The 25,067-nt window shown below is 39.2% G+C and overlaps 1 protein-coding gene across 7 annotated transcripts in view; it reads right to left on the reverse strand.

The window, feature by feature from the left end:
* Window positions 1-25,067, reverse strand: part of EHHADH (enoyl-CoA hydratase and 3-hydroxyacyl CoA dehydrogenase) — a 78,322-nt gene that overhangs the window by 4,800 nt on the left and 48,455 nt on the right. For all 7 annotated transcript variants that reach the window (XM_057738671.1, XM_057738667.1, XM_057738673.1 and 4 more), the window contains 2 exons: window positions 24,262-24,366; window positions 8,751-9,092 (listed from right to left, as the gene is read on the reverse strand). In XM_057738671.1, coding sequence (XP_057594654.1) covers window positions 8,751-9,092; window positions 24,262-24,366 — 447 coding nt within the window. The remainder of the gene's footprint in view (window positions 1-8,750; window positions 9,093-24,261; window positions 24,367-25,067) is intronic.

Here is a 25,067-nt window from a genome sequence, read left to right on the forward strand (position 1 = left end):
TTCACACACACACACTATTAGAAATAATAAGCAAGTTCAGCAAAGTTGCAGGATATAAGACCAATATACAAAAATCAATTCTATTTATATATACTAGCAATGAATAATCTGAATATGAAATTAAGAAAACAATTCCACCTAGAATAAAATACTATTCTAATACTATTCTATATAATAGAATAAAATAAAAAGAATGAAATACTTTAGAAAAATTTAAGGAAGAATCATAAGACTTGTACACTAAAAACCAAAGAACATTGTTGAAAGAAATTAAAGAAAACCTGACTAAATGGAAAGACATCCCCTGTCTGTGGATCAGAAGACTTAATATTGTTAAGATGGTAATACTACACAAATCAATCTGCAGATCCAGTGCCATCACTATGAAAAATCCAACCGGTTTTTGGCAGAAATAAACAAGCTGATCCTAAAAGTCATATAGAAATACAAATGGCTATCCAGAATAACCAGAACAATATAGGGAAAAAAAGAAAAAATTCTTTCCAATTTCAAAACTTTTGACATACCTACAGTATTCAAGACAGTGTGGTTCTGGAATAAGGATAGATATATAGATCAATGAGAGATCAAAGATCAGTCTTGAAATAAACTAATACAGTTACGTATAATCAATTTTTGACAAGGGCGCCAATATAAGCCAATGGGGAAAGAATAGTCTCTCAACAAAGGTGCTGGGACAACTGCATATACACACGCAAAAGAATGATGTTGGACTTCTGCCTCACGCCATATACAAAAATTAACTCAAAGTGGATCAAAGACCGAAGTAAGAGCTAAAACTATAAAACTCTTACGAGTAAATCTTCATGACCTTGCATTAGGCAATGGTTTCTTAGAGATGACACCAAGAGCATAAGCAATAAAAGAAAAAAAATAAACTGGACATCATCAAAATTAAAATCTTTTATGCTTCGAAGGACACAACAAAAGTGAAAAAACCCCCGCAGAATGGGAGAAAATATCTGACATCTGAATCACATATCTGGTAAGGTACTTACATCAGAATACATAAAGAACTCAAATGCAACAATAAAAAGACAGCTCAATTTAGAATTAGGTAAAGGAATCTGCAGCAACAGGGATGGACCTAGAGATTCTCATACTGAGTGAAGTAAGTCAGAAAGAGAAAGACAAATACCATATGGTATCACTTATGAATGGAATCCAAAAAAGGATACAAATGAACTTATTTAACAAAACAGAAATAGAGTTACAGGTGCAGATAACAAACTTATGGTTACCAGGGGATAAGTGGGGAGGGGGGAACTAGAAGATTGGGATTGACATAAACACAGTACTATACAGAAAGTAGGTACGTAATAAGGACCTGCTGTACAGCACAGTACTCAATACTCTGTAAGGGCCTGCATGGGAAAAGAATCTAAAAAAGAGTGGATATATGCATATGCTGGACTGACTCACTTTGTTGTACACCTGAAACTAACACAACATGGTAAATCAGCTATACTCCAGTAAAAATTCAAAAATAAATAAGTAAAATAAAATTAGGCAAAGGATCTAATAAACATTTCTCCAAAGAAAATATGCAAATGGCCAATAAGCATATGAAGAGATGCCTAACATCATTAGTCATTATGGAAATGCAGGTCAAAACCACAATGAGCTACCACTTCACACCCGCTAGGATAGCTATAATTTAAAAAGACAGACAATAACAAGTTCTGGTGAGGACATGAAGAAATTGGTACAGGACAAGTTCTGGTGAGGACATGATTCTGTGCTGGCAAACTGTAAAATGGTGCTGCTGCTGTAGAAAACAAATTGGAAGTTCCTCAAGACGTTAAACATGGAGTTACCATATGATTCGGCAATTCCACTCCTAGGTCGGTAGGTATATACATAACCCAAGAAAAATGAAGACATATGCACACACAAAACTCCCACAGAGATGGTCATAGCAGCAATATTCAAAACAGTCAAAAGGAAGAAACAAGCCAAATGTCCATCAACATGGATAAACAAAAGGTGGTGTATCTCTCCAGCGGGACATCACTCAGCCATAAAAGTAAATGGTACATTCTATAACATGGATGAGCCTTAAAAAACATTATGCTACGTTAAAGAAGTTGGACACAAAAGGTTACGTGTTATATGATTCCATTTATATGAAACGTCCAGAACAGGAAAATCCATAGAGACAGAAAGTAGATTTGTAGTTGCCAGGAGCTGGGAGGAAGGGCAATGAGGAGTGACTGCTAATGGGTACAGGGTTTCTTTTCAGGGTGATGAAAATGTTTTAAAATTTTCTGTGGCAATGGTTGCACAACTTTATGAATATCTAAACACCACTAAGTGTACTCTTTTTTGGTGACATTGTTACTATGTATTTCAAAACTGTTCTGGACTTCCCTGGTGGCCCAGTGGTTAAGAATCCATCTGACAATGCAGGTGACTCGGGTTCAAGCCCTGGTCCAGGAAGATCCCACATGCCACAGAGCAACTAAGCCCATGTGCCACAACTACTGAGCCTGCGCTCTAGAGCCTGTGAGCCACAATTACTGAGCCAGTGCGCTGCAACTATTGAAGCCCATGTACCTATAGCCTGTGCTCCACAACAAGAGAAGCCACCGCGATGAGAAGCCCCCACACTGCAACGAAGAGTAGCCCCCAGCTTGCCACTACTAGAGAAAACCCGGGTGCAGCAATGAAGACTCAATGCAGCCAAAAACTTTAAAAAAAATTAAAAGAAGTTTTAATTGTGGTAAAATACATACAACATCAAACTTAACATCATAACCAGTTTTACGTGTACCGTTCCGTGGCATAAAGCACATTTACAGAGTTGTGCAGCCAGCACCACCATCCATCTCCGGAACGCTTTTCATCTTGCGGAACTGACACTCTGTACTCATGAAACAATAACTCCCCATTCCTCCCTCTCCCCAGCCCACGGCAGCCATCATTCCGCTTTCTAGCTTTATAATTTTGATTACTCTAAGTAAGTGAAAGTGGAATCTAATAGTATTTGTCCCTTTGTGACTAGCTTATGTCACTTAGCAGAAGAGCCTCCAGGTTTACTCACGTTGTAGTATGTGCCAGAATTTCCTACCTCTTAAGGCTGAATAACATCCCTTTGAATATATATGTACATTTTGTTTATCCATTCACCTGTCAATGGACATCTGGGTTGCTTCTACCATCATTCCATTATGGTGAGTAATTCTCCTATGCACGTGAGTGTACAAATACCTGTCTGAGTCCCTGCCTTCGATTCTTTTGGGTATATACCTGGAAGTAGAACTGCTAAATCATTTGGTAATTCTATTTTTAATTTTTGGAGAAACTGCCATACCGTTTTTCATAGCAGCTGCACCATTTTATGTTGAATTGTACTCTTTAAATGGGTGAATTTTATGACACATGGGTTTCACCTCAACAAAACGGTTATTAAAAATATGAGTAGTACTAACCTTCAGGGAACTTATAATCTAGTGGTGATTAGAAGAAAAGTTCACAAATATCCACCCTAAAAGGTAAACATGTGATAAGAGAAGTTTGTATTTCTTTGGTGATTCAAAGGAAAGAGATTAGTTTTGGTTGGATGACTCAAGAAAAGCTTCAAGATAAAGATATCTGAAGATAGATTTAAAGAAAGATCGTATTGAAACAGTGAAACAGAGAAGTTGGAGAAGTTGAACCACCCAGCTGGGGAAAGGAAAAGAAAAGTGAGAAATACTTTAAACAAAGGCAAGAAGAATGGAAAATGTAGAAAAATTATTTGGTGGGAAAGATGTTGCTGTTTCTTCCCCACACCATTTCATTTTCTTCCTGGGCACACAGAAGCCTGTACTTCCCAGACAGAAGTCTGTATCCTGGTAGGGCCTGTAACTAATTCCGGTCAAGGAAATGGAGGAGGGGTGGTGTGGGATCACGACTGGCCCCTAAAATCTCCCACAAGGTCCTTCATGACCACCTGGGTGTAGAGGACGCAGAGAACAACTCTGAGGCCTTGGAGGAGAGACCCTGGAGCAGGTGTTGGCCTGCAGGTCACATCCAGCCCACGGCCTGCTTCTGCACTGCCTGTGAGCTAACAATGTCCTTACACTTTAAATAGCTGAAAATGAAAGAATAAGGATATTTTGTGACACATGAAAAGCGTATCAAATTCAAATTTCAATGTCCATAAATAAAGTTTCACTGGAATCAACCACACTGATTTGTTTCTGTATTGTCTATGTGTGTTTTAGTCCTCACTAGCAGAGCTGAGTAGTTGCAAAAGAGACCATAGGGTCCCCAAGTCCTAAAACAGGAACTTAGAAAAAGTTTGCTGACCCTTGTCCAAGGAGAATGGCAGAGCCGCTGCTAGTTGGAAAGAACCTGGTTCTAGAATTACTGTGGAGTGAGGAGGAAATGTGTCTTTATTGTGTTAAGCCACTGAGATTGTTATCTGTTATAGCAGCAGGCTATCTGGTACCTCACCAACCCACTGCGGATATTTTGTAAAAGCTATGTATAGGACACCAGGAGGGCGATCCTGTGTATAGCGGGGGCTCTGAATGCACAGACAGAATAAGGAAAGCAAGTCTAGACCAAAGCCAAGTTCACAGCCCTAAGAGTGAACCCTGAGGTGCAATTAAAAAAAAATGCTTAGGGGACTTCCCTAGTGGTCCAGGGGTTGACAATCTGCACTTCCAATGTAGGGTGCATGGGTTCGGTCCCTGCTTGGGGAACAAAGATCCCACATGCCGGCCAAAAAAAAAAAGCTTAGATGAAAATGACTTCTCCTCAGAAGAAAGAAAAAGCAAGAACCATAGACATTTCTTTCCCCAACTGCGGATCTATGGCATGAAACTGAACAGTATACAAACACTGTTTTAAGGGAAAAATAGACATCTAAATATCTTTCTTAGTCAATCAAGCAATAAAAATCAACCACTAAAAAAAAAAAAAAAAAAAAAAGGCTATGTATATATAACTCCTCTATATTTCACATTGACTAGCTCTGGGGATTGTTGTGGGGTTTTTTTTTCACTGAAGTTTAGTTGATTTACAATATTATATTAGTTTTAGGTGTACAATATAGTGATTTCAAATTTTTATAGATTATACTCTATTTAAAGTTATAATAGAGACTTCCCTGGTGGCGCAGTGGTTAAGAATCTGCCTGCCAATGCAAGGGACATAGGTTTGATCCCTGGTCCTGGAAGAGCCCACATGCCGCAGAGCAATTAAGCCAAGGCGCCACAACTACTGAGCCTATGCTCGAAAGTCTGTGTGCCACAACTACTGAACCCTGTTTGCTCTAGGGCCCACATGCCACAATTACTGAGCCCACATGCTGCAAGTACTGAAGCCTGCGTGCCTTGAATCCATGCTCCACAACAGGAGAAGCCATCGCACTGAGAAACCTGTGCACCTCAAATAAGAGTAGCCCCCCTTGCCACAACTAGAGAAAGCCTGTGTGCAGCAATGACCACCCAACGCAGCCAAAAAAAATAAAAGATAAAAAAAAATAAAATAAAGTTATTACAAAATATTGGCTGTATTCCCTGTGCTGTGCAACATATCCTTGTAGCTTATTTATTTTATACATAGAAACTAACTTGTGCCTCTTAATCCTCTGTGGGAATTGGTTTTCAATATAGAATGTTATCAATAAGAAATCATTGATTTAGTCCCTCTGGAATATATTTAATTTTTAAACTGTACTAAATTATTTAATATAATATGTATATTAAATTATTTAAAACATTTAGCTTTCCAAATTTTCTAAGCAACTGCGTTTCATTCAGCAACAAGAAGGCTGGGTAGCTCAGTGCTGTAGCAGCTTGTATCCTAAACTTTAGCCTGGGTAAATAGAGGTAGAGTTGGGGGTTCAAAACCCTGGCACCCTAGATTTCAGTCCCAAGCGTCATACGTAGAGATTACAATCTCACAGGGACAAGAAGGACTAATGAGAAGTTTACGTGCAAGTGCTTTATAAAGTATAATATGATGCAGGTGACGCCTCAGCACTGAACACAGCAGGAAAGGAAAGCCACCTGGTGAAGGTGGAGTGCAGCTCCTCAGCGCTCACCTCTCAGAGCTGAAGGACCTCTGGGGCTCGGAACAGCCCAGGATCCACACCACAGGTGGGCCAGACTAAGGCTTTTCAGAAGTGTCTCAGCCGAAATTTAAACCTTCTTCAGTTCTATAAACTGATACCTTTCATTTAGTCACTAAAACGAAATATACATGAAAACAATATCTATTTCTTGCAAAAACGTCTTAGCTGTTAACTTTTCTCCCAACCCTGTGATCTCAACGTTCTCAAGAACACAGGGCTGAAAGACCAAGCTTTTCACCGCTGGTAATTACGTTTTCATAGGCATATATATTGTATTTATGTTGAATGTGGTTTCTTACTTTCTCCTCATTAAACACACACACACAGGGACCGGGAGTCCTGCTCCTGTGCCACGTCACTGCATGTAACTGCCATGGGATTAAATCCGGCCAAGAACCTCTTCTACTCAGAGAAGTAAATAAAGGGCAAGGCATGCTCTGACCACTGGTTCTGCAGTGTTTGCTCAAGGACAGCCTTCTGCCCTCCTGAGGGCCCTGAGAGCCCAGGCGAGGTGGGAGAACGTGGACTTGCAGGGGCGCGGACCTGATGTGAGAGCACAGGCTCCCGGAAGTGCACGTTTGGGCTCATCGGGGCTGGGGTTCTGCCAGGCGGCATAATGAAAGGACAGTGAGGCAGGGCGTTTGAAGACACTGGCAAGAGAGCAGCCGAAGGGACGACTGGAAATGAAAACGGAATAGAGAAGAGAGTAAAGATAAGAGGAGCTGGTCAAGTAACAGAGGTACTAGTTAGAATAACCGAAAAAGGGATGTGGAAAGATACAAGGCGGTGGTGAAAAACGGAGATTTCACATTTCAGAGGCAGAGAAATGTTTAGGGTGAAGACAAGACGTACGGCGAGGCCTGACGTGCACGTCACAGAAGTGAAGTGAAGTCAGCATCACTGGATCTGAGGAGGGGAAGGCACCCAGAAGCAGCAGGGCTGCATGAGCTACCCCCACAGGGGTGAAGACCCTCAGGGTGGCAGCAGGGCTCGGGCCACGCGGGGAACTGCGAGCCAGGCACTAAAGCGAGGGCAAAGGCGGGGAGCGCCCACAGTAATGAGGAGGGATACAGTGGTAAGACCGGATGGCGGGACCGCGGGGGAGAGGGTCCCGAAAGGAGTAACGGCCTGGCCTCCAAGGGGAACTGGGACGTGACAGTGAGGTCCGTGGAGGGTGGGAGAAGCAACCGCATTCTCTCAAGAGGGCTGCGGGAGAGCCAGGTACCCAGGGTCGGCCAGGCTTCGGGCCAGAGACAGAGGAGGAGCCATGAGTCAAGCACATGAGGCTGTGGGCGTGGTCCAGAGGACACAGCTGAGGCGGGAGGCTGCGGCACAAAGACGCAGTGCGGAGCAGGATGCCCTAAACGTGAAGAAGGGGGAAACGACCAACTCTCTCCCTTTATTTTGATCCACGTTGTCTTCTACATAGTTTAAATGCTTCTTCAAATATTTTTCAGAACCATGTGGGGTATACTTAAAAAAAAAAGCAACCTCAAACTTTTAAACATTCCACACCAGACACAAACCTGAAGTCTTTTTTCAAAAGCCCACAATAAGGAAATAGGGAAATTCTCCAACAGTGGTTGACAAACACAATACTGATCAACTTAAAACTTTTACTATTAGTTTGTATTAATTATTCTTGGCTTGAAGGAATATAGGGAAGAAGAAACAGGTAAGTTCATGACTAGAAACAAATACTGGTGTTGCTGAAAGAGTATAAAAAGGGACACTCATAGCTCTTTGTCACACTCTTTATCCATCTCCTTAAAAAAAATCACAAGTGAACCGAGTCAGCGCTGGAAGGAACACAGTGTGTTTGTATTGAAGACACACCACTTTATTCCCAAACGCGACGGAGACGACAACAGACTGAGAAGATGCAGAGAGGGCCCTTCCCCTCCAAGCTGCATTGGTGCAGGAGAGCTGGGTGAGGGTTAAGAAAGCTGATGTTTTTAGCAAACTAAGGACCTCCTCCCCCAGAAGACTGTACACAAGCTAATACATATACCATTTCACTTCCCATCTCAGCGGATTTAGAATCCATCCAAGACCACTCTTGGGCCAAGACTAAGAGAAAGTGAAGTTTAGGAAAGTGGCCCAAAGAAGCCAAACATAGAGCTAGCTTCTGAGGCAAGAAGACATTTTGTTTGAGAAAATTTCAAGGGGAAAAAGTAAGGAAGCCACTTTTTCAGGGTTCAGATGAATTTGAGGACAGTGGTGTTGAACCAGGAAAACAGAGTGGATCCAAGGGCCAGAAAGACATACCTTCATTCCAAATCCCTAGCTTCGGGAGGGACAGGCCACACCTTGAAATGTGGTACACATAATAAGCATTGTTGGGAAACCCAGGAATGAGAGACATGGAAGAGGCAGAAATGAATTAAAAAAGGCCCAGAGTCTGTCGTCAGACAGACCTACAACAGATGACTTGGGTTTAACTAGCTCCCTGTGGAGAAGGTTAGTATTTCTAGGCCTCACATGTAAAGTAAAGATAGTTCATGGGCTGCGGTGAAAGTTAAGTTAGCTAAAACAAGTGAAATGTTGAGCAAAGAGCCTGGCACCTGGTCACTCTAAGCAAATGGTAGCACCTGGTCGCTCTAAGCAAATGGTAACACTTTACATGTGCAGATTTGGGGTGTAACATTACCCATGATCTTACCGAGAACGCCAACAGAGGAGATGGGCTGTGCTGATGCTGTTTTCCAAGATGCTCCAGAGGGAGTGGACCACTTATTTGCGGCCCTCTCAGCCAAGAAAGCATACTGCAGGGCTCTAGCCTGCCCGGAGTTCTGAAGGTACATAAACAGCTCCTCCTCCTTCTTTATGCCCACCTCATAGGGATACTGGACAGCGGCCTGGACTGCACGGACACAAGTCTCCTGAGAAAGGCACCCAGGGTACTGTTTCCGCATCTTCAGAAGGGCTTCACTGAAAATGGTGTCCATGTTGGACAAGCTCTGAATCGGCCTGTTGCAGATTCTACGGGATTCCAGAGGTTGATCTGAAAGAAATAAGAAAGAAAATTTGGAAATGTTACCTATACCAAGGGAATATATGTATATAATGATAATAACCTGTTCAAATTCAAAATAGAAAATTAAATACTATTCATCAAGATATTCAATGTAACACTAATACCCAAATCTCTGACATCGTTGCAACTTAGTCCCATAAGATAGAATTTAGCAGATTCAAAGCAACTTCAAGTTACCTAATTGAGGCATAAAGGTTACATTTTCCTTTTACTTCAAGGCCAAGATAATATGGTAGATTAATTATATTAATCTGCCAGTGAGCTTAAGGAAAACAGTTCTGAGTTAATAATATTTTAGGTTCAAAATAATTTAAACTCCACTCTTAACAGTAATAGAAACTTTAAAATACCTAGAAAAGGAGAGAGTGTAATATCAGCAGAAGGATAGACATACAAATCAATGGAGAGCATTGAGAGTTGAGAAATAAATCGTTATAATTATGGTCAACTGATTTTCAACACAGGTTCCAAAATAATTCAATGAGAAAAAGGAGACCTTTTTGAAACAGACAATGCTGAGGACAACTGGATATCCACCTGATAACAAAGAAACTTGGATACTTACCTAACACCATATATAGGGGTGAAATTAACTCAAAAGGATCATAAATCTGAATTTAAGAGCTAAAAGTATAAAAAATTTCTTAAAAAAATTAGAAAAATCGCTATGACCTTTGGTTAGGCAAAGTATTGAAGTATTCTTAGCACAATCCATGAAAGAAAAAAAAATCAATAAATTAGACTTCACTGAAATTAAAGACTTGTAGGTCAAAGAACACCATTAAGAAAATGAAATAGTAAACCATAAGCTGGGAGAAAATATTTGTGTGGTAGGCAAAATAACATCCTCCCCAAATGTCTACTTCTTAATCAACAGAGCCTATGAATACATCATGGTACATGGCAAAGAGACTCTATAGATGTGATTCCAGTTAAAGACCTTGAGATGTGACGATTACCCCATATTAACCAGGGGGCCCAATCTAATTACATGAATCCTTAAAAGAGGAGAACCTTTCCCAGCTGGAGTGAGAGAGGAAGAGTCAGAGAGATGCAACACGGGAAGGACTGGCTCCGTTGATGACAATCTGGCTTTGAAGATGGAAGAAGGGGGCCAAGAGCCAAGGAATGCAGTGACCTCTAGAAGCTAGGAATGGCCACCTGTTTACAACCAGCAGAAACATGGAGACTTTTGTCCTACAACACAAGTACTGAATTCTGCCAACAACCCGAGTGAGCAATAAAACAGATTCTCCCCTAGAGCCTCCAGAAAGCAGTGCAGCTGCTGACACCTGGGTTTAGTCCAGTGAGACCCCTACCAGACTCCTGACCTACAGATCAGTAAGATAATACATTTGTGTTGTTTAAACTGCTAAGCTTGTGGTCATTTATCAAGCAAAAGAAAATGAATACAATTTACATATAAAATACCTAATGAAGTATTTGTATCCAGAGTATATAAAGACCTCTTACTACTCAATAATAAGAAGGCAAACAACTCAATTTTAAAATGTGTGAAAACTTGAGCGGATATTTCACCAAAGAACAGCATACAGGAACAGCTAATAAGCATGTGAAAAATGTTCAACATCATTAGTCATCAGGGATATGCAAATTAAAACCACAGTGAATGTGGTAGGCAGTCTCTAAGTAATGGGATGTCGTTTCTGAGATTAAATGACAAAAAGGCTCTGGCTTCTGTCTTGCTCACCCCCTCCTGCTCTCTCACTTGCTCGTTCTGAGGGAAACAAGTTGCCACGTGTGAAACTGCCCTCTGGTGAAGCCCATGTGGCAAAGAACTAAAGGAGGCTTTCAGCCAACAGCCAGTGAGGAACCGAGGCCCTCCGTTCAACAGACCATGAGGAACTGAGTCCCACTAACGGCCACCTGAGTGAGCTTGGAAGCAGAGTGTTCCCCCAGCCAAGCCTCAAGGTGATCACAGGCTCCCCACAGCACCTTGAAGGTAGTCTCTTGTGAAACCCTAAGCCAGTGGACCTACCTAACCATACCCAGATTCCACAGAAATGCTAAGATAATAATTGTTTGATTTTAAGCAACTAAATTTGGGGATAATGTGTTATGCAACTATAGATAACTAGTACAGACCCACTGGAAGGACTATCATCAAGAAGACAAGACACAGAATGTTGGTGGTGATGTGGAATAGCTGGAACCCTCGTACACTGCTTGTGAGAACGTAAAACAATACCTTCACTGCGGAAAACAGTTTGGCAGTTTCTTAAAAAGATAAACTTACTGTTGAAACCTGCAATTTCACTCCTAGGAATCGACCCAAGATAAGTGAAAACATATGTCCATATAAAACTTGTATATAAATACTCATTGCAGCACTATTCTTAACAGCTCAAAACTCAAAACAGTGTGAATATCCAACTGACGAATGAGTGAAGAAAACATGGTATAGCCATGCAATGAGATACTATCCAGCAATGAAAAGGAACGAACTAATCATACACACTACAAGACAAACGAACCTAGAAAAGATTATGCAAGCTGAAAGAAGCCAGATGCAAAAGATTACATATAGCATGATGCAATTTATTTTAAATGTCCAGAAAAGGCAAATCTATAGAGACAGAAAGATCAGCTGTTGCCTAGGGCTGGGGTGGGAGCGGGGTAAGCTGCAAAAGGGCAGCGGGAACTTTTGGGGGCAGGGGAGAAGTCTGAAAACGGATTTCTGGGGATGGCTGCACGACTCGATCTCAAAGATAAATCACGCCTCATTAAGGCTGTCAAAAAATAGCTAGCAATGAATTTACTAAGAAAGGTACAAGACCTTTAAGAAGGTCCATATAACGATAACATTTTATGGAAGAACATAAAATAAGACCTTAATAAAAAGTGAACCCATGTTTCTGGGTATAAATATTTAACAGCATAAAATAAATATTTTCCATATATTATATAGAATTTCTAATCAGAATCCTTGTGGTCCTGTTTTTTTAAAATAACTCAAAGGAATGAGTTTATAAATGTGTAACAAATTTATACTTTCAACAAAACTGTTTTCTAAAACAGTATTCCAGAAACTGTCTTCTAAAAAGTGCTACTACCTCTTCAAAAATAAAGCAATATATCAAAAATATACACCTTCGTTAATTAGACCAAAAACCTACCAAAGCTTACAAAGCAGTATCACTATAAAAAGACAGATGAGTGTGAGCCAGTCTGGCATTGGTGTGTCACTGTGTGTCCAAGGGAGAGTAGTAAGGCTTGGAGGTAACCATGTGCACATGTATGAAATATTATCTGTGAGGCACTGTATAATCTCAACCCTTTTTTTTTGTAACCAAGGAGGAAAGAATGTTTCCTTAATGCTTGATTACTAAGTAGAATTTAAAAGAATGAAATTTTAAATTAATGCTTTCCCGTATGATGTAAGAACAGGATTCAGGAAAGGAGGCAAAATGGTGATTAGTAGCATGTGGTCCCTGTTCACCCTGCTACTGTTGGAAAAACATGAACTCTACCCAACAAGCTACACCAATTACTTGCTCAATTATCCAATGAGTTACCCAATCCTCAATTCACGGGAAGACAAGCTCAGCAGAGAAGGATGAAGACCTTCCCAGGGCCTACAGGTGATTTAATCCCCTGGTGGCCCCAGCGCGAGATAAGAACAGACAGTGGGGAGAGGAGAGTGAGGGGAGAGGAGAGAGTGGATGAGGAAAGGGGGCAGAGCTGTCAGTGTTGTGGCATCTGACAACAGGTGGCTGGTGCAATCTTTGCAGGGACTGGGCATAGATGGGTTTGGGATATCTTAGAGCCCAATCTCTGTCCTTGTGACACTACCACCAGCCCCACTATGACAGGGGCTGATTCTGAACATCATAGCACATGGCAGAGTTATTTGAGGAGTTTAAAAAATTGGGATGCCCATGCCCCACTGTGGACTCAGTTAAGAATCTTTAACGGCGGGGCCCGGGCATGAGTATTTTTTTTTAATTCAACAGTTGATTTTGAGGTATAGCCTCTGGGAGGTCCAGGAGCAGAGCATTATGTCAGTTGCTATATCAAGGACAGCTGTGGCTCCTGGCAACTCTGACCTGAGCCACAGATTGAAGACAGAAGAGAAGAAAAGAAGCACGAAGAAAAAGAGAAGAAAAAAACTTAATGCTGTGCACTAATTTTAGCCAACTGGCATAATCCTAGTATCTTGGGGATACTCAGAACCTCTGAGACCACAGATTGGCATTTTGGGAGCCTCCCACAGCACTTGTCCAGAACAGCCTAGGACCAAACTAAGCAGATCCACTGGACAGTGCTGGATCAGGGCACAACCATTAGAAGGTTTTTCCCTGCTTCATTTCCCATCCCTTTCCTGCTGTGGCTGTAATTGAAGGATACTATTACCTTATAACTTCATTTTATTACTACAAAATATATTCAGAATTTCCACTTTCGGTCTGCAGGTATGGTGTTTTCAAAGCGTATTTCTTATACACGTGGTACTTTTAGAGTATTAGTAGTTTTAAAGTCACTCAGCTGTACCTACATAATAAGAGAGGCAAGTGTGAGCAGGTCAGCACCAGCATTAGCTGCCTAGGAAAATGGGAAAGAGAACTAATTAATGATTCAAATATGCTTATAACTGAATTCTTTCTCTGACCGATTCACATTTTTTTCTGAATTCTTTGAAGTTTTCTAAGGGAGAAGTTTTAATTAAAAAAATAAGTGAATCACACGCCTAAAGGAAGAAAAGGAGGTGATTCTTTTCCCTCCTTCCCTTCTAGTAAACTGACAGGAAGAGCTTTTCCCTGCCTGGGATCAAGAGAGACACAATATGCAGTTTACAGAAACGCCTTCCTGAGACACAGAAGACTCTCTCTTCTCTAACTCTGATAGACAATAAGATCTCTCTCTCACAGAAGGTCTGAAAAGGACAAACAGAACAACTGCACTTTTCCAGGCTTGAGGGGGGGTCTTCAAGGAACTGGGGTAGGTAAAAAAGCAGCTCAGTTTAGACATATGCTCTGGCCTCCTGGGTATGGCAGTGTCACTCTGCTCTTGTGAAACATGTTTATATAAACGTTCACACAGAGTAAAAATAAATTACAAAGAGCAAAAGATAAAATGAAGAGAAAGACAGATGAAACCACTAAGACTTCTTTTAAGCCACAAAACCCACATGAATAAACAGATCAAGGTCTTGGGGCAGAATAAGAATCGCTAAAAATGGCTAACACAGCCCAGTGCCGTCACAGTAACAGGACCAGGGTTCACTACAGGGACAAAAACAGAGCACTGGGCTCTGGAGCTGAGGCTCCCACTTAGATGTCCCCGGTGCCCAGCTCTGACTAACGCACACATTTTCACCTTCATGCCAGAATCATGTGCATGGGAACAAGGAGTTCTTACTCAGTTTGGGAACAAGCAGCCTGCTGGCCAAATGCAAATAAAGAGCATTTTACAGGACCCTCCCCTCCCCAGTTCCGCCACAGCAACCTGGTTTGGCCAAGCGATTCTGAATTGCTCTGTTAAACTCACTGCACTGCAGTAGTCTGAGAGGCTTCACGTAACGAGAGCATTAAGATGCATGAAGCTAATTAACTTTCACAGTCAGCTCTCCAGGATGCGTATTGAGTTTGCAGAGAAGTTTGCGGCTACTTCCCAAATCACATTTTTAGATATATTTGTTAACCTCCTAAATCCCCTCCCGCCCACAACTGGCTCCAAAAGTGCTGACTGCAACACTGACCACTGGAAATTTCCTTCCTTCTCAACTTCTCTATCAGATGAGGAAACTAAATTTTAGCATTCTTAATCTTTTCCTTTAGTTATTTTTTAAAGTCAATATTTCGGCAGTGGGGTGGAAGTAGTGATGGCGGGGGTAAGAATACGCTGCATTGTGGAATGTTTTTACAAATGGAAAAGAGAACTCAAACATTTTACATGTACTTTTAAAATTGAGATATAACACATGCAATAAAAATCACCATTTCAAGGTGAGTAATTCAGGAGTTTTTAGTATAATCGCAAGGTGTACAACCATACATGTATGCTTTTCTTTCTTTTTTTTTTTTTTTTTTGTCTCTCCCTCTTTTTTTTTAAGCTTTTTATTGGAATATAATTGCTTTACACTCTTGTACCAGCTTTTGAGGTACACCAAAGTCAATCAGCTGTATTTATACATATATCCCCATATCCCCTCCCCTCTGCGACTCCCCCTCACCCTCCCCGACTCCCCCTCACCCTCCCCGACTCCCCCTCACCCTCCCCGACTCCCCCTCACCCTCCCCGTCCCGGCCCTCTAAGGCATCACCCATCATCGAGTTGATCTCCCTTTGTTATACAGCAACGTCCCACTAGCTATCTATTCTAGAGTTGGTAGTGTATATATGTCTATGCTACTCTCACACTTCAACCCAGCTTCCCCTTCGCCCCCCGCCCCCCCAACCCTGTGTCCTCCAGTCCATTCTCTGCATCCGCATCCTTATTGTTGTCCTGACTCTGGGTTCATCAGTGCCATTTTTTTTTTTTTTTAAGATTCCGTATATATGAGTTAGCATACAATATTTGTTTTTCTCTTTCTGGCTTACTTCACTCTATGACAGACTCTAGGTCTATCCACTTCATTACATATAGCTCCATTTCATTCCTTTTTATGGCTGAGTAATATTCCATTGAGAGATATACCACATCTTCTTTATCCATTCATCTGTTGATGGGCATTTAGGTTGCTTCCATGTCCTGGCTATTGTAAGTAGTGCTGCAGTGAACATTATGGTACATGTTTCTTTTTGGATTATGGTTTTCTCTGGGTATATGCCCAGGAGTGGGAGTACTGGATCATATGGTAGTTCTATTTGTAGTTTTTTAAGGAACCTCCAAACTGTTTTCCATAGTGGCTGTACCAACTTACATTCCCACCAACAGTGCAGGAGAGTTCCCTTTTCTCCACACCCTCTCCAACATTTGTGGTTTCCAGATTTTGTGATGATGGCCATTCTGATTGGTGTGAGGTGATACCTCATTGTGGCTTTGACTTGCATTTCTCTTGATGAGTAGTGATGTTGAGCATCTTTTCATGTGTTTGTTGGCCATCTGTATGTCTTCTTTGGAGAAATGTCTGTTTAGGTCTTCCACCCATTTGTGGATTGGGTTATTTGCTTTTTTGGTATGAAGCTGCATGAGCTGCTTGTATATTTTGGAGGTTAATCCTTTGTGCGTTGCTTTGTTGGCAACTATTTTCTCCCATTCTGAGGGTTGCCTTCTGGTCTTGTTTATGGTTTCTTTTGCTCTGCAAAAGCTTTTAAGTTTCATGAGGTCCCATTTGTTTATTCTTGATTTTATTTCCATGATTCTAGGAGGTGGGTCAAAAAGGCTCTTGTTTTGATGTATGTCATAGAGTGTTCTGCCTATGTTTTCCTCTAGGAGTTTTATAGTGTCTGGCCTTACATTTAGGTCTTTAATTCACTTTGAGTTTATTTTTGTGTATGGTGTTAGGAAGTGTTCTAATTTCATTCTTTCACATGTTGCTGTCCAATTTTCCCAGCACCACTTATTGAAGAGGCTGTCTTTTTTCCACTGTATATTCTTGCCTCCTTTGTCAAAGATAAGCTGCCCATATGTGCTTGCGTTTACCTCTGGGTTCTCTATTCTGATCTATTGATCTACCTTTCTGTTTTTGTGCCAGTACCATACTGTCTTGATCACTGTGGCCTTGTAGTATAGTTTGAAGTCAGGAAGCCTGATTCCACCAACTCAGTCTTTCCTTCTCAAGATTGCTTTGGCTATTCGGGGTCTTTTGTGTTTCCATACAAATTGTAAGATTTCTTGTTCTAGTTCTGTGAAAAATGCCATTGGTAATTTGATAGGGATTGCGTTGAATCTGTAAATTGCTTTGGGTAGTACAGTCATTTTCACTATGTTGATTCTTCCAATCCAAGAATATGGTATGTCCCTCCATCTGTTTGTATCGTCTTTGATGTCTTTCATCAGTACCTTATAGTTTTCTGCATACAGGTCTTTTGCCTCCTTAGGCAGGTTTATTTCAAGGTATTTTATCCTTTTTGTTGCAATGGTAAATGGGAGAGTTTCCTTAATTTCTCTTTCTGCTTTATTGTTGTTAGTGTATAGGAATGCGAGAGATTTCTGCGCACCAGTTTTATATCCTGCTACTTTACTAAATTCATTAGTAAAGCAGAAGAATACAAAATTAATGCAGATTAGTGCTAGCAGTTTTCTGGTAGAGTCTTTAGGGTTTTCTATGTGTAATATCATGTCATCTGCAAAGAGTGACAATTTTCCTTCATCTTTTCCAACTTGGATTCCTTTTATTTCATTTTCTTCTCTGATTGCTGTGGCTAAAACTTCCAAAACTATGTTGAATAATAATGGTGAGAGTGGACACCCTTGTCTTTTTTCTCTTCTTAGAGGGAATTCTTTCAGTTTTTCACCATTTAGAACAATGCTGGCTGTTTGTTTCTCATATATGGCTTTTATTATGTTGAGGTAATTTCCTTCTATGCCCATTTTCTGGAGAGTTTTTTATCATAAATGGATGTTGAATTTTGTCAAAAGCTTTTTCCACATCTATTGAGATGATCATATGATTTTTATCCTTCAATTTGTTGATATGGTGTATCACATTGATTTGCATATATTGAAGAATCCTTGCATCCCAGGGATAAACCCCACTTGATCATGGTATATGATCTTTTTAATGTGCTACTGGATTCTGTTAGCTAGTATTTTGTTGAGGATTTTTGCATCTATATTCATCAGTGATACTGGCCTGTAATTTTCTTTTTTTTTGTGACATCTTTGTCTGGTTTCGGTATCAGGGTGATGGTGGCCTTGTAGAATGAGTTTGGGAGGGTTCCTCCTTCTGCTATATTTTGGAAAAGTTTGAGAAGGATAGGTGTTAGCTCTTCTCGAAATGTTTGATAGAATTCACCTGTGAAGCCATCTGGCCCTGGGCTTTTGTTTGTTGGGAGATGTTTAATCATAGTCTCAATTTCAGTGCTTGTGATTGGTCTGCTCGTATGTTCTATTTCTTCCTGGTTCAGTCTTGGAAGATTGTATTTTTCTAAGAATTTATCCACTTCTTCCAGGTTATCCAAATTATTGGCATATAGTTGCTTGTAGTAGTCTCTCATGATCTTTTTTATTTCTGAGGTGTCAGTTGTTACTTCTCCTTTTTCATTTCTAATTCTATTGATTTGCGTCTTCTCCCTTTTCTTCCTGATGAGTCTGGCTAATGGTTTATCAATTTTGTTTTTCTGAAAGAACCAGCTTTTAATTTCATTAATCTTTGCTATTGTTTCCTTCATTTCTTTTTCATTTATTTCTGATCTGATCTTTATGATTTCTTTCCTTCTGCTCACTTTGGGGTTTCTTTGTTCTTCTTTCTCTAATTGTTTTAGGTGTAAGGTTAGGTTGTTTATTTGATATTTTTCTTCTTTCTTAAGGTAGGATTGTATTGCTATAAACTTCCCTCTTACAATTGCTTTTGCTGCATCCCATAGGTGTTGGGTTGTTGTGTTTTCATTGTCATTTGTTTCTAGATATTTTTTGATTTCCTCTTTGATTTCTTTAGTGATTTCTTGGTTGTTTAAGAGTGAATTGTTTAGCCTCCATGTGTTTGTATTTTTTACAATTTTTTTCCTGTAATTGATATCTAGTCTAATGGCATTGTGGTCAGAGAAGATGCTTGATACAATTTCAATTTTCTTGAATTTACCAAGGCTTGATTTGTGACCCAAGATGTGATCTATCCTGGAGAATGTTCTGTGTACGCTTGAGAAGAAGGTGTATTCTGTAGTTTTTGGATTGAATGTCCTATAAATATCAATTAAGTCGAGATGGTCCAGTGTGTCATTTAAAGCTTGTGTGTCCTTATTTATTTTCTGTTTGGATGATCTGTCCATTGATGTAAGCGGGGTGTTAAAGTCTCCTACAATTATTGTGTTACTGTCGATGTCCCCTTTTATGGCTGTTAGCGTTTGCCTTATGTATTGAAGTGCTCCTATGTTGGGTGCATAGATATTTACAATTGTTATATGTTCTTCTTGGATTGATCCCTTGATCATTAGGTAGTGTCCTTCCTTGTCTCTTGTAATAGTCTTTAAAATCTAATGTGTCTGATATGAGTATTGCTACTCCAGCTTTCTTTTGACTTCCATTTGCATGGAATATCTTTTTCCATCTCTTTACTTTCAGTCTATATGTGTTGCTTGGTCTGAAGTGGGTTTTTTGTAGACAGCATATGTAAGGGTCTTGTTTTTGTATCCATTCAACCAGTCTGTGTCTTTTCGTTGGAGCATTTAATCCATTTACATTTAAGGTGATTATTGACATGTATGTTCCTATTACCATTTTCTTAATTGTTTTGGGTTTGTTTTTGTAGGCCTTTTCTTTCTCTTGTGTTTCCTGCTTAGAAAAGTTCCTTTAGCAATTGCTGGAAGACTGGTTTGACAGTGCTGAATTCTCTTAACTTTTGCTTGCCTGTAAAGCTTTTGATTTCTCTGTCGAATCTGAATGAGATTTTTGCTGGGTATTCTTGGCTGTAGGTTTTTCTATCTCAGGACTTTCAGTACATGTATGCTTTTTAACCTCACCTTTCAGAACTGATTTACTAATATCTTTAAGACAGTAAGTAGTGTTTGCATGTAAAGAGTCAAAACTAGGAAAAGTTATCTCTACTCTTATCCTTGTTTTCTGTATATCATTGGTTCTCCAAGTGTTGTCCCCAGAATACAGCATCAACACTGCCTAGGAACTTGTTAGAAATGCCAGCTGGGCCTCATCCCAGATGTACTGAACCAGAAAGTAATGAGTGGGGTCCTATAATCTATGTTCTAACAAACCCTCCAAGTGATTCTGATGCACAGTAACTTGTGCCAGCTTCACACATATTTAATATCAATATATTTTAGTAATAAAAATATTTTATATTTATACATTCATATTTATAATAGATTTATAATAAATATCTGTACTATTTATATATCATATATTTATAATAAATATCTAGTATAAAACATAAGTATACATTTTTATAATAGATTTTTGTGAATCCTGTCCTTCAAATCAGCCATCAATTTTGTTCTGCCAAATAACCACATTCTAATAGCTACACTTAAAAGCAAAGAAAAAAAAGGAAAGCAGGAAAATACAAAAAGAAAGGAAAAGTACAAGACCTCAAATGAAAATGAAATGCAAAATAAGTAAGCCTAGCTAAACTACATATTTTATAAGATAATAAATGCAAGTTTAGATAAGATTCTCTGAGCTAGTCCTTCGTTGACCTGCCCTATTTCTCTACCTTGTATCTCTAGCATTTATCTATTACAAAGTGGCACCAAGAAATCATAGGATTCTAAACAGTGGAACTCATTTTTTTAAAAAAGTAAAAGTACCAGAGTTTTCCTTGGGATTCTAAACCCTAAACCTCAAAAGAGACACAGTGGAGCTGCCCAGGTTGCAGCAAGGACAAAAAACTGGAGCCCACAGGGTCTCAGAACAGGGTTTGAAAACAACTAATTTTGTTGAAAATTTTCCTTTCGTTGATGAAGAAAATAAGGCCCCCAAAGCTGATCTGTTAGTGTCCATACAGGTATAAGTTGAAACTATCAATATAATCCAGCCTTCTGCCACCCAATCCTAAACCTATTTCTCTACCAGACTGTACCCCTTCCACACTGGCCAGGCATCCCTTTTTCCTCTGGGTAAATTTAATGACTCAGATAATAGGAAAAGATAAACTTTTTTTTTTTTTAATCAAAGCTCTTCACTACTTACCACCCAAATACAATCACTGTTAAAAATTTGTTATATCTCCTTGTAGTTTTTCTCCTGTATGTAAACACACACACATTTGTGCAACTCTCTATCTGGTTGTTTTTTCTACTTAATATTACATGTAAGCATTTTTCTAAGTTCTTCAACTTTCTTTAAAAATGGAAGTTTTAATGGCTGAAAGGCATTGTTTCACTAAGATCTATCATCTTTTATGTAACTAAATTCCTTAAAATTAGATATTTGAGTTGTTTCCAACATTTTACAATGATGAATAAAGCTCAGCAAGTATCACTGTATACAAATCTTTGTGTATTCTCTGATTATTTGCCTGTGATAAATGCCTGAGAATAGAAATACTAAGTCAAAATGTAGGAATAAGCTTCAATACATGATTGCCCAATTGCCCTCTAGACAGGCAGGATACACTACAAGTTGTTTAGTAAGACCTTATTTAAATTCAATCTCAGCATATTATTTTCTCTATCTTTGCTAATTTGCTTGGCAAAAGTTAATGTCCTTAAATCATGAATGGTTTTATATTAATCACCAAGTTTAAAAAGCATTTAAGGGACCTTCCCTTGTGGTCCTGTGGGTAAGACTCCACACTCCCAATGCAGGGATCTAGTTCGATCCGTGGTCAGGGAACTAGATCCCATATGCTGCAACTAAGAGTCCACATGCCACAACTAAGAGTCCACATGCCGCAACTAAGAGTCTGCATGCCACAAGGAACAGTTTCCTTGCTGCAACTAAAAGATCCCATATGCCGCAACTAAAGATCCTGCATGGCACAGCAAAGATCTTGCATGCCGCAACTAGGACCCAGCGCAGCCAAAATAAATAAATAGTTTTTAAAAATAAAAATAAAAAACATTTAAGAATTAAGCACATACTTAACTATATGATCCAACAATTCTACTCTTGGGTATGTACTCAAAAGAAAGGTAAACAATATCTGCAAAGACTTGAGTACATCTAAATAAATGTTCATTAACAGATAAATGAATAAACATATTGTGGTATACCCATACTATGGATTATTATTCAGTAATAAAAAAGAATAAAAAGTTAATACATGAAAGAACATCATGAACCTCAAAAACATTATGCTGAGAAGCCAGACACAAAAGATTACACGCTACATGAAATTCTAAAAAACAAAACTATAGTAACAGAAAACAGGCCGGTGGTTGTCTGTGGCCATGGGCAGGGGAAGGAATCCTCTGGAAAGGGGCATGAGAATACTTTTTAGGGTTAGAACTATACTTCGTGGCAGGGGTTACACAACTGTGAATGATTACAAATATTCATCCACCTCTGCATTTAAAATGAGTGAATTTTATCGTGTGTAAATTATACCTCAATCTGGAAAAATAAAAAAGCAAAAATTATTTAAGAAATTCTGTGGGAAAGGCAACTCATTTCATTTTTGTGTATTTTCTTTAATTTTTTGTCTGTACTCAGAATACTCTATGTAGCTATAAGTATAGAATGTATGTAAATTTGTATTTAGAAATTTTTATATCACAATTTTACATTTCTACAAAGTTTTCATGATTATAATTTAAAATAGCTATACATAATTGTCCAAAGCCTAGAATCATTCCCCTACTGTTCACAGGTAAATTACCAAATTTTAAAGCAAATGATTCCTCCTCAGTATTTGGATGCCACCAAGTGGACAAACTGTATTAATACTGCTGAGATTGACGAGACAATTTTGTAAATAAAATATAATAATTTAATGTTTAAATTTTAATTTAAAATTAATTTAAAAAACTAAATAACTTTTAATAATTAAAACAGATGATTTTATAAATGCACCAGACCATGATCCTCATCTATCTCCTGAAGTAACTTAACTCTCAAATCTGAAGCTCCAGAAAACAAAGAAAGGAACTTCTTGCCAAAATCAGGTCCTTTACAAACTGAAACTACGGGTGTAAATGATACACATGAGTCTATCTTAAGCCCCAAACCAAAAACCATTTGGGGGCCTCCAAATGCAAATGCCCTTTGCTATAGGCCAACTGACTTCTAACCAAACAATAAGTGCTCCCAGCAGGCACAGTGAAACCACTGATGAAACTGTGCTGAAGATAATCTGAAAGCAGAGAAAGACAGCAGGAAACTCATACCCCTCTGGCCAAAGCCTTGCTAACTTTCTTCAGAGTCACCAGTATTTTCTCCTCACAGTCCTTGGCCTTTCCAGTTCAAGCTTTTGCTATTGAAATGAAACAGTAACTGGTTAGAGCCACAAAAAGAAAGATTATTTCAGGGAACTGTTTGGTCCCTGCCAGGGTGGACAAAAGAATGACCCTTTCAAAAGAAGCCTCTGAAGGACACCGAGCCATTACCTGCCACCGACCGGGGGGATGAACACTCTGCTCTGCCTGTAGCCCAACGTTCCTCCCAATTATTTTTTCTGATGTTCCTTAACCCTCTCCATCTTGCTGCCAACCTCCACAAATTGAAAAGAAACAAAAAAAAAAGAAAGAAAGAAAAAAAAAACTAGGAATGCCACTCCAAAGAACTCTTAAAGGAATGTCATGAGTCCATAAAGTCAGAAATCACTGAGAGAAAGAAAGTGTAGCTCATTGAGACAGAACCATGGCTTCATTGTGGTAAATTACTGAGCCTGTCTTCTAATGGCTGAAAGGTTTGTTTGCTTGGTTTTTCATAAATTTTAATTATGTTTCTTAATAAAAGATATATTCATTCAATAAAAATTCAAAAGGTACAAAAGAATAGGGACCCTGGTGGTCCAGTGGTTAAGATTCTGCACTCCCAATGCAGGGGACTTGGGTTCAATCCCTGATCTGGAAACTAAGACCCCACATACCGCAACTACTGAGCCAGCAGACTCTAGAGTGCGCAGGCTGCAACTAGAGAAGCCCTCATGCCACAACAAAGACCCAGTGCAGCCAAAATAAATTAATTAAAAACAAAAGCACCTATGAGATACCATTAAAAAAAAAAAGGTACAGAAGAATAAAGATAGACGTCTCCTTCTAACTGCTTCTGCTGGCTGGCCAGCCCTATTCCCAGAGGCAACCAACAATCCTTTCTTGTAAATCGTTACAGAAGTATCCTATACAGTTACATATATACACTTTCCTTATATAGACATTCAATCCCATCCTCCCCTTTTTCGTTACACAAATGTTGAACCACTGTATAGAATGATGCTTTTTTCATTTAACAATACACCATGGCATTTATACCATGTCAATACACAGAGTTTCTCATTCATTTTAAAACTCTCTCATATTCTATTTGGATGTGCCATAAAATATTTAAGGAGTTTCTGATTAAGACAGACATTTAACTTGTTTCCAATCTTGTGCTAGTTTTATTATTATCTTCTTACCTGAAACATTATGGGCATATTTGACTGCTTCTTCAACTGGATCTGAGTATAAAATTTTATCTAGAACACCCAGCTTAAGTGCTTCACTTGCTGAAATATGTCTTCCTAAAAGAAAACAAAATAAAACAAATCAAAGAGCAATGTGAGATTAAAGCAAAAGCATCACCATCTCTAGTAGGAAAGTTTACTTATCCAGGATATAAACATCTATTACTAAATAAATAAACACCACACTGACTGTTATAGTGGAAAGATTACTGCAGAGGTAATCAGAAAACTTGGATTCAACTTCCAGCACTACCTTGTACTATTTGTGTAAACTGTACTAGGACCACAATTTCTTCGTTGGTAAATGGCAATAATTATGCTTACCTTAGTAATTCTGAGCATTAAGTGAAAATAATACATTCTCCTTCTATTCTATAAATCTCTATAGAAGCACTTTGTGAACTATAAATCTCTACATAATATATGAGAGGACTGATTTTTTGAAAATAACAGAGATAAAAAATTATAGAGGTAGTAACAGCAGGGCAGTAACAGTACTATCTGTTCTTATACTAGCATATACCAAGGGTTGCCAGTGATTATGAACAGCGTCCTCAAACATAAATATAGTTGGATAGACAGTGGAAAAGAATTATTAAGCTGATATTATATATGTTATTATCAACATTTCACAGGAAAAGTGGGGTGGACCTCTGCCATTTTGGGGCTACCCAGCATGTCGACACCTCCCTCACTCTGTGGAATTGCTAACGGGTGAACTTTGAAGCTCAAAAGAAAGCAGAGATGATCAGGCAATT

Source organism: Hippopotamus amphibius, chromosome 6, assembly GCF_030028045.1.
Source record: "Hippopotamus amphibius kiboko isolate mHipAmp2 chromosome 6, mHipAmp2.hap2, whole genome shotgun sequence".
Lineage (NCBI taxonomy): Eukaryota > Metazoa > Chordata > Mammalia > Artiodactyla > Hippopotamidae > Hippopotamus > Hippopotamus amphibius.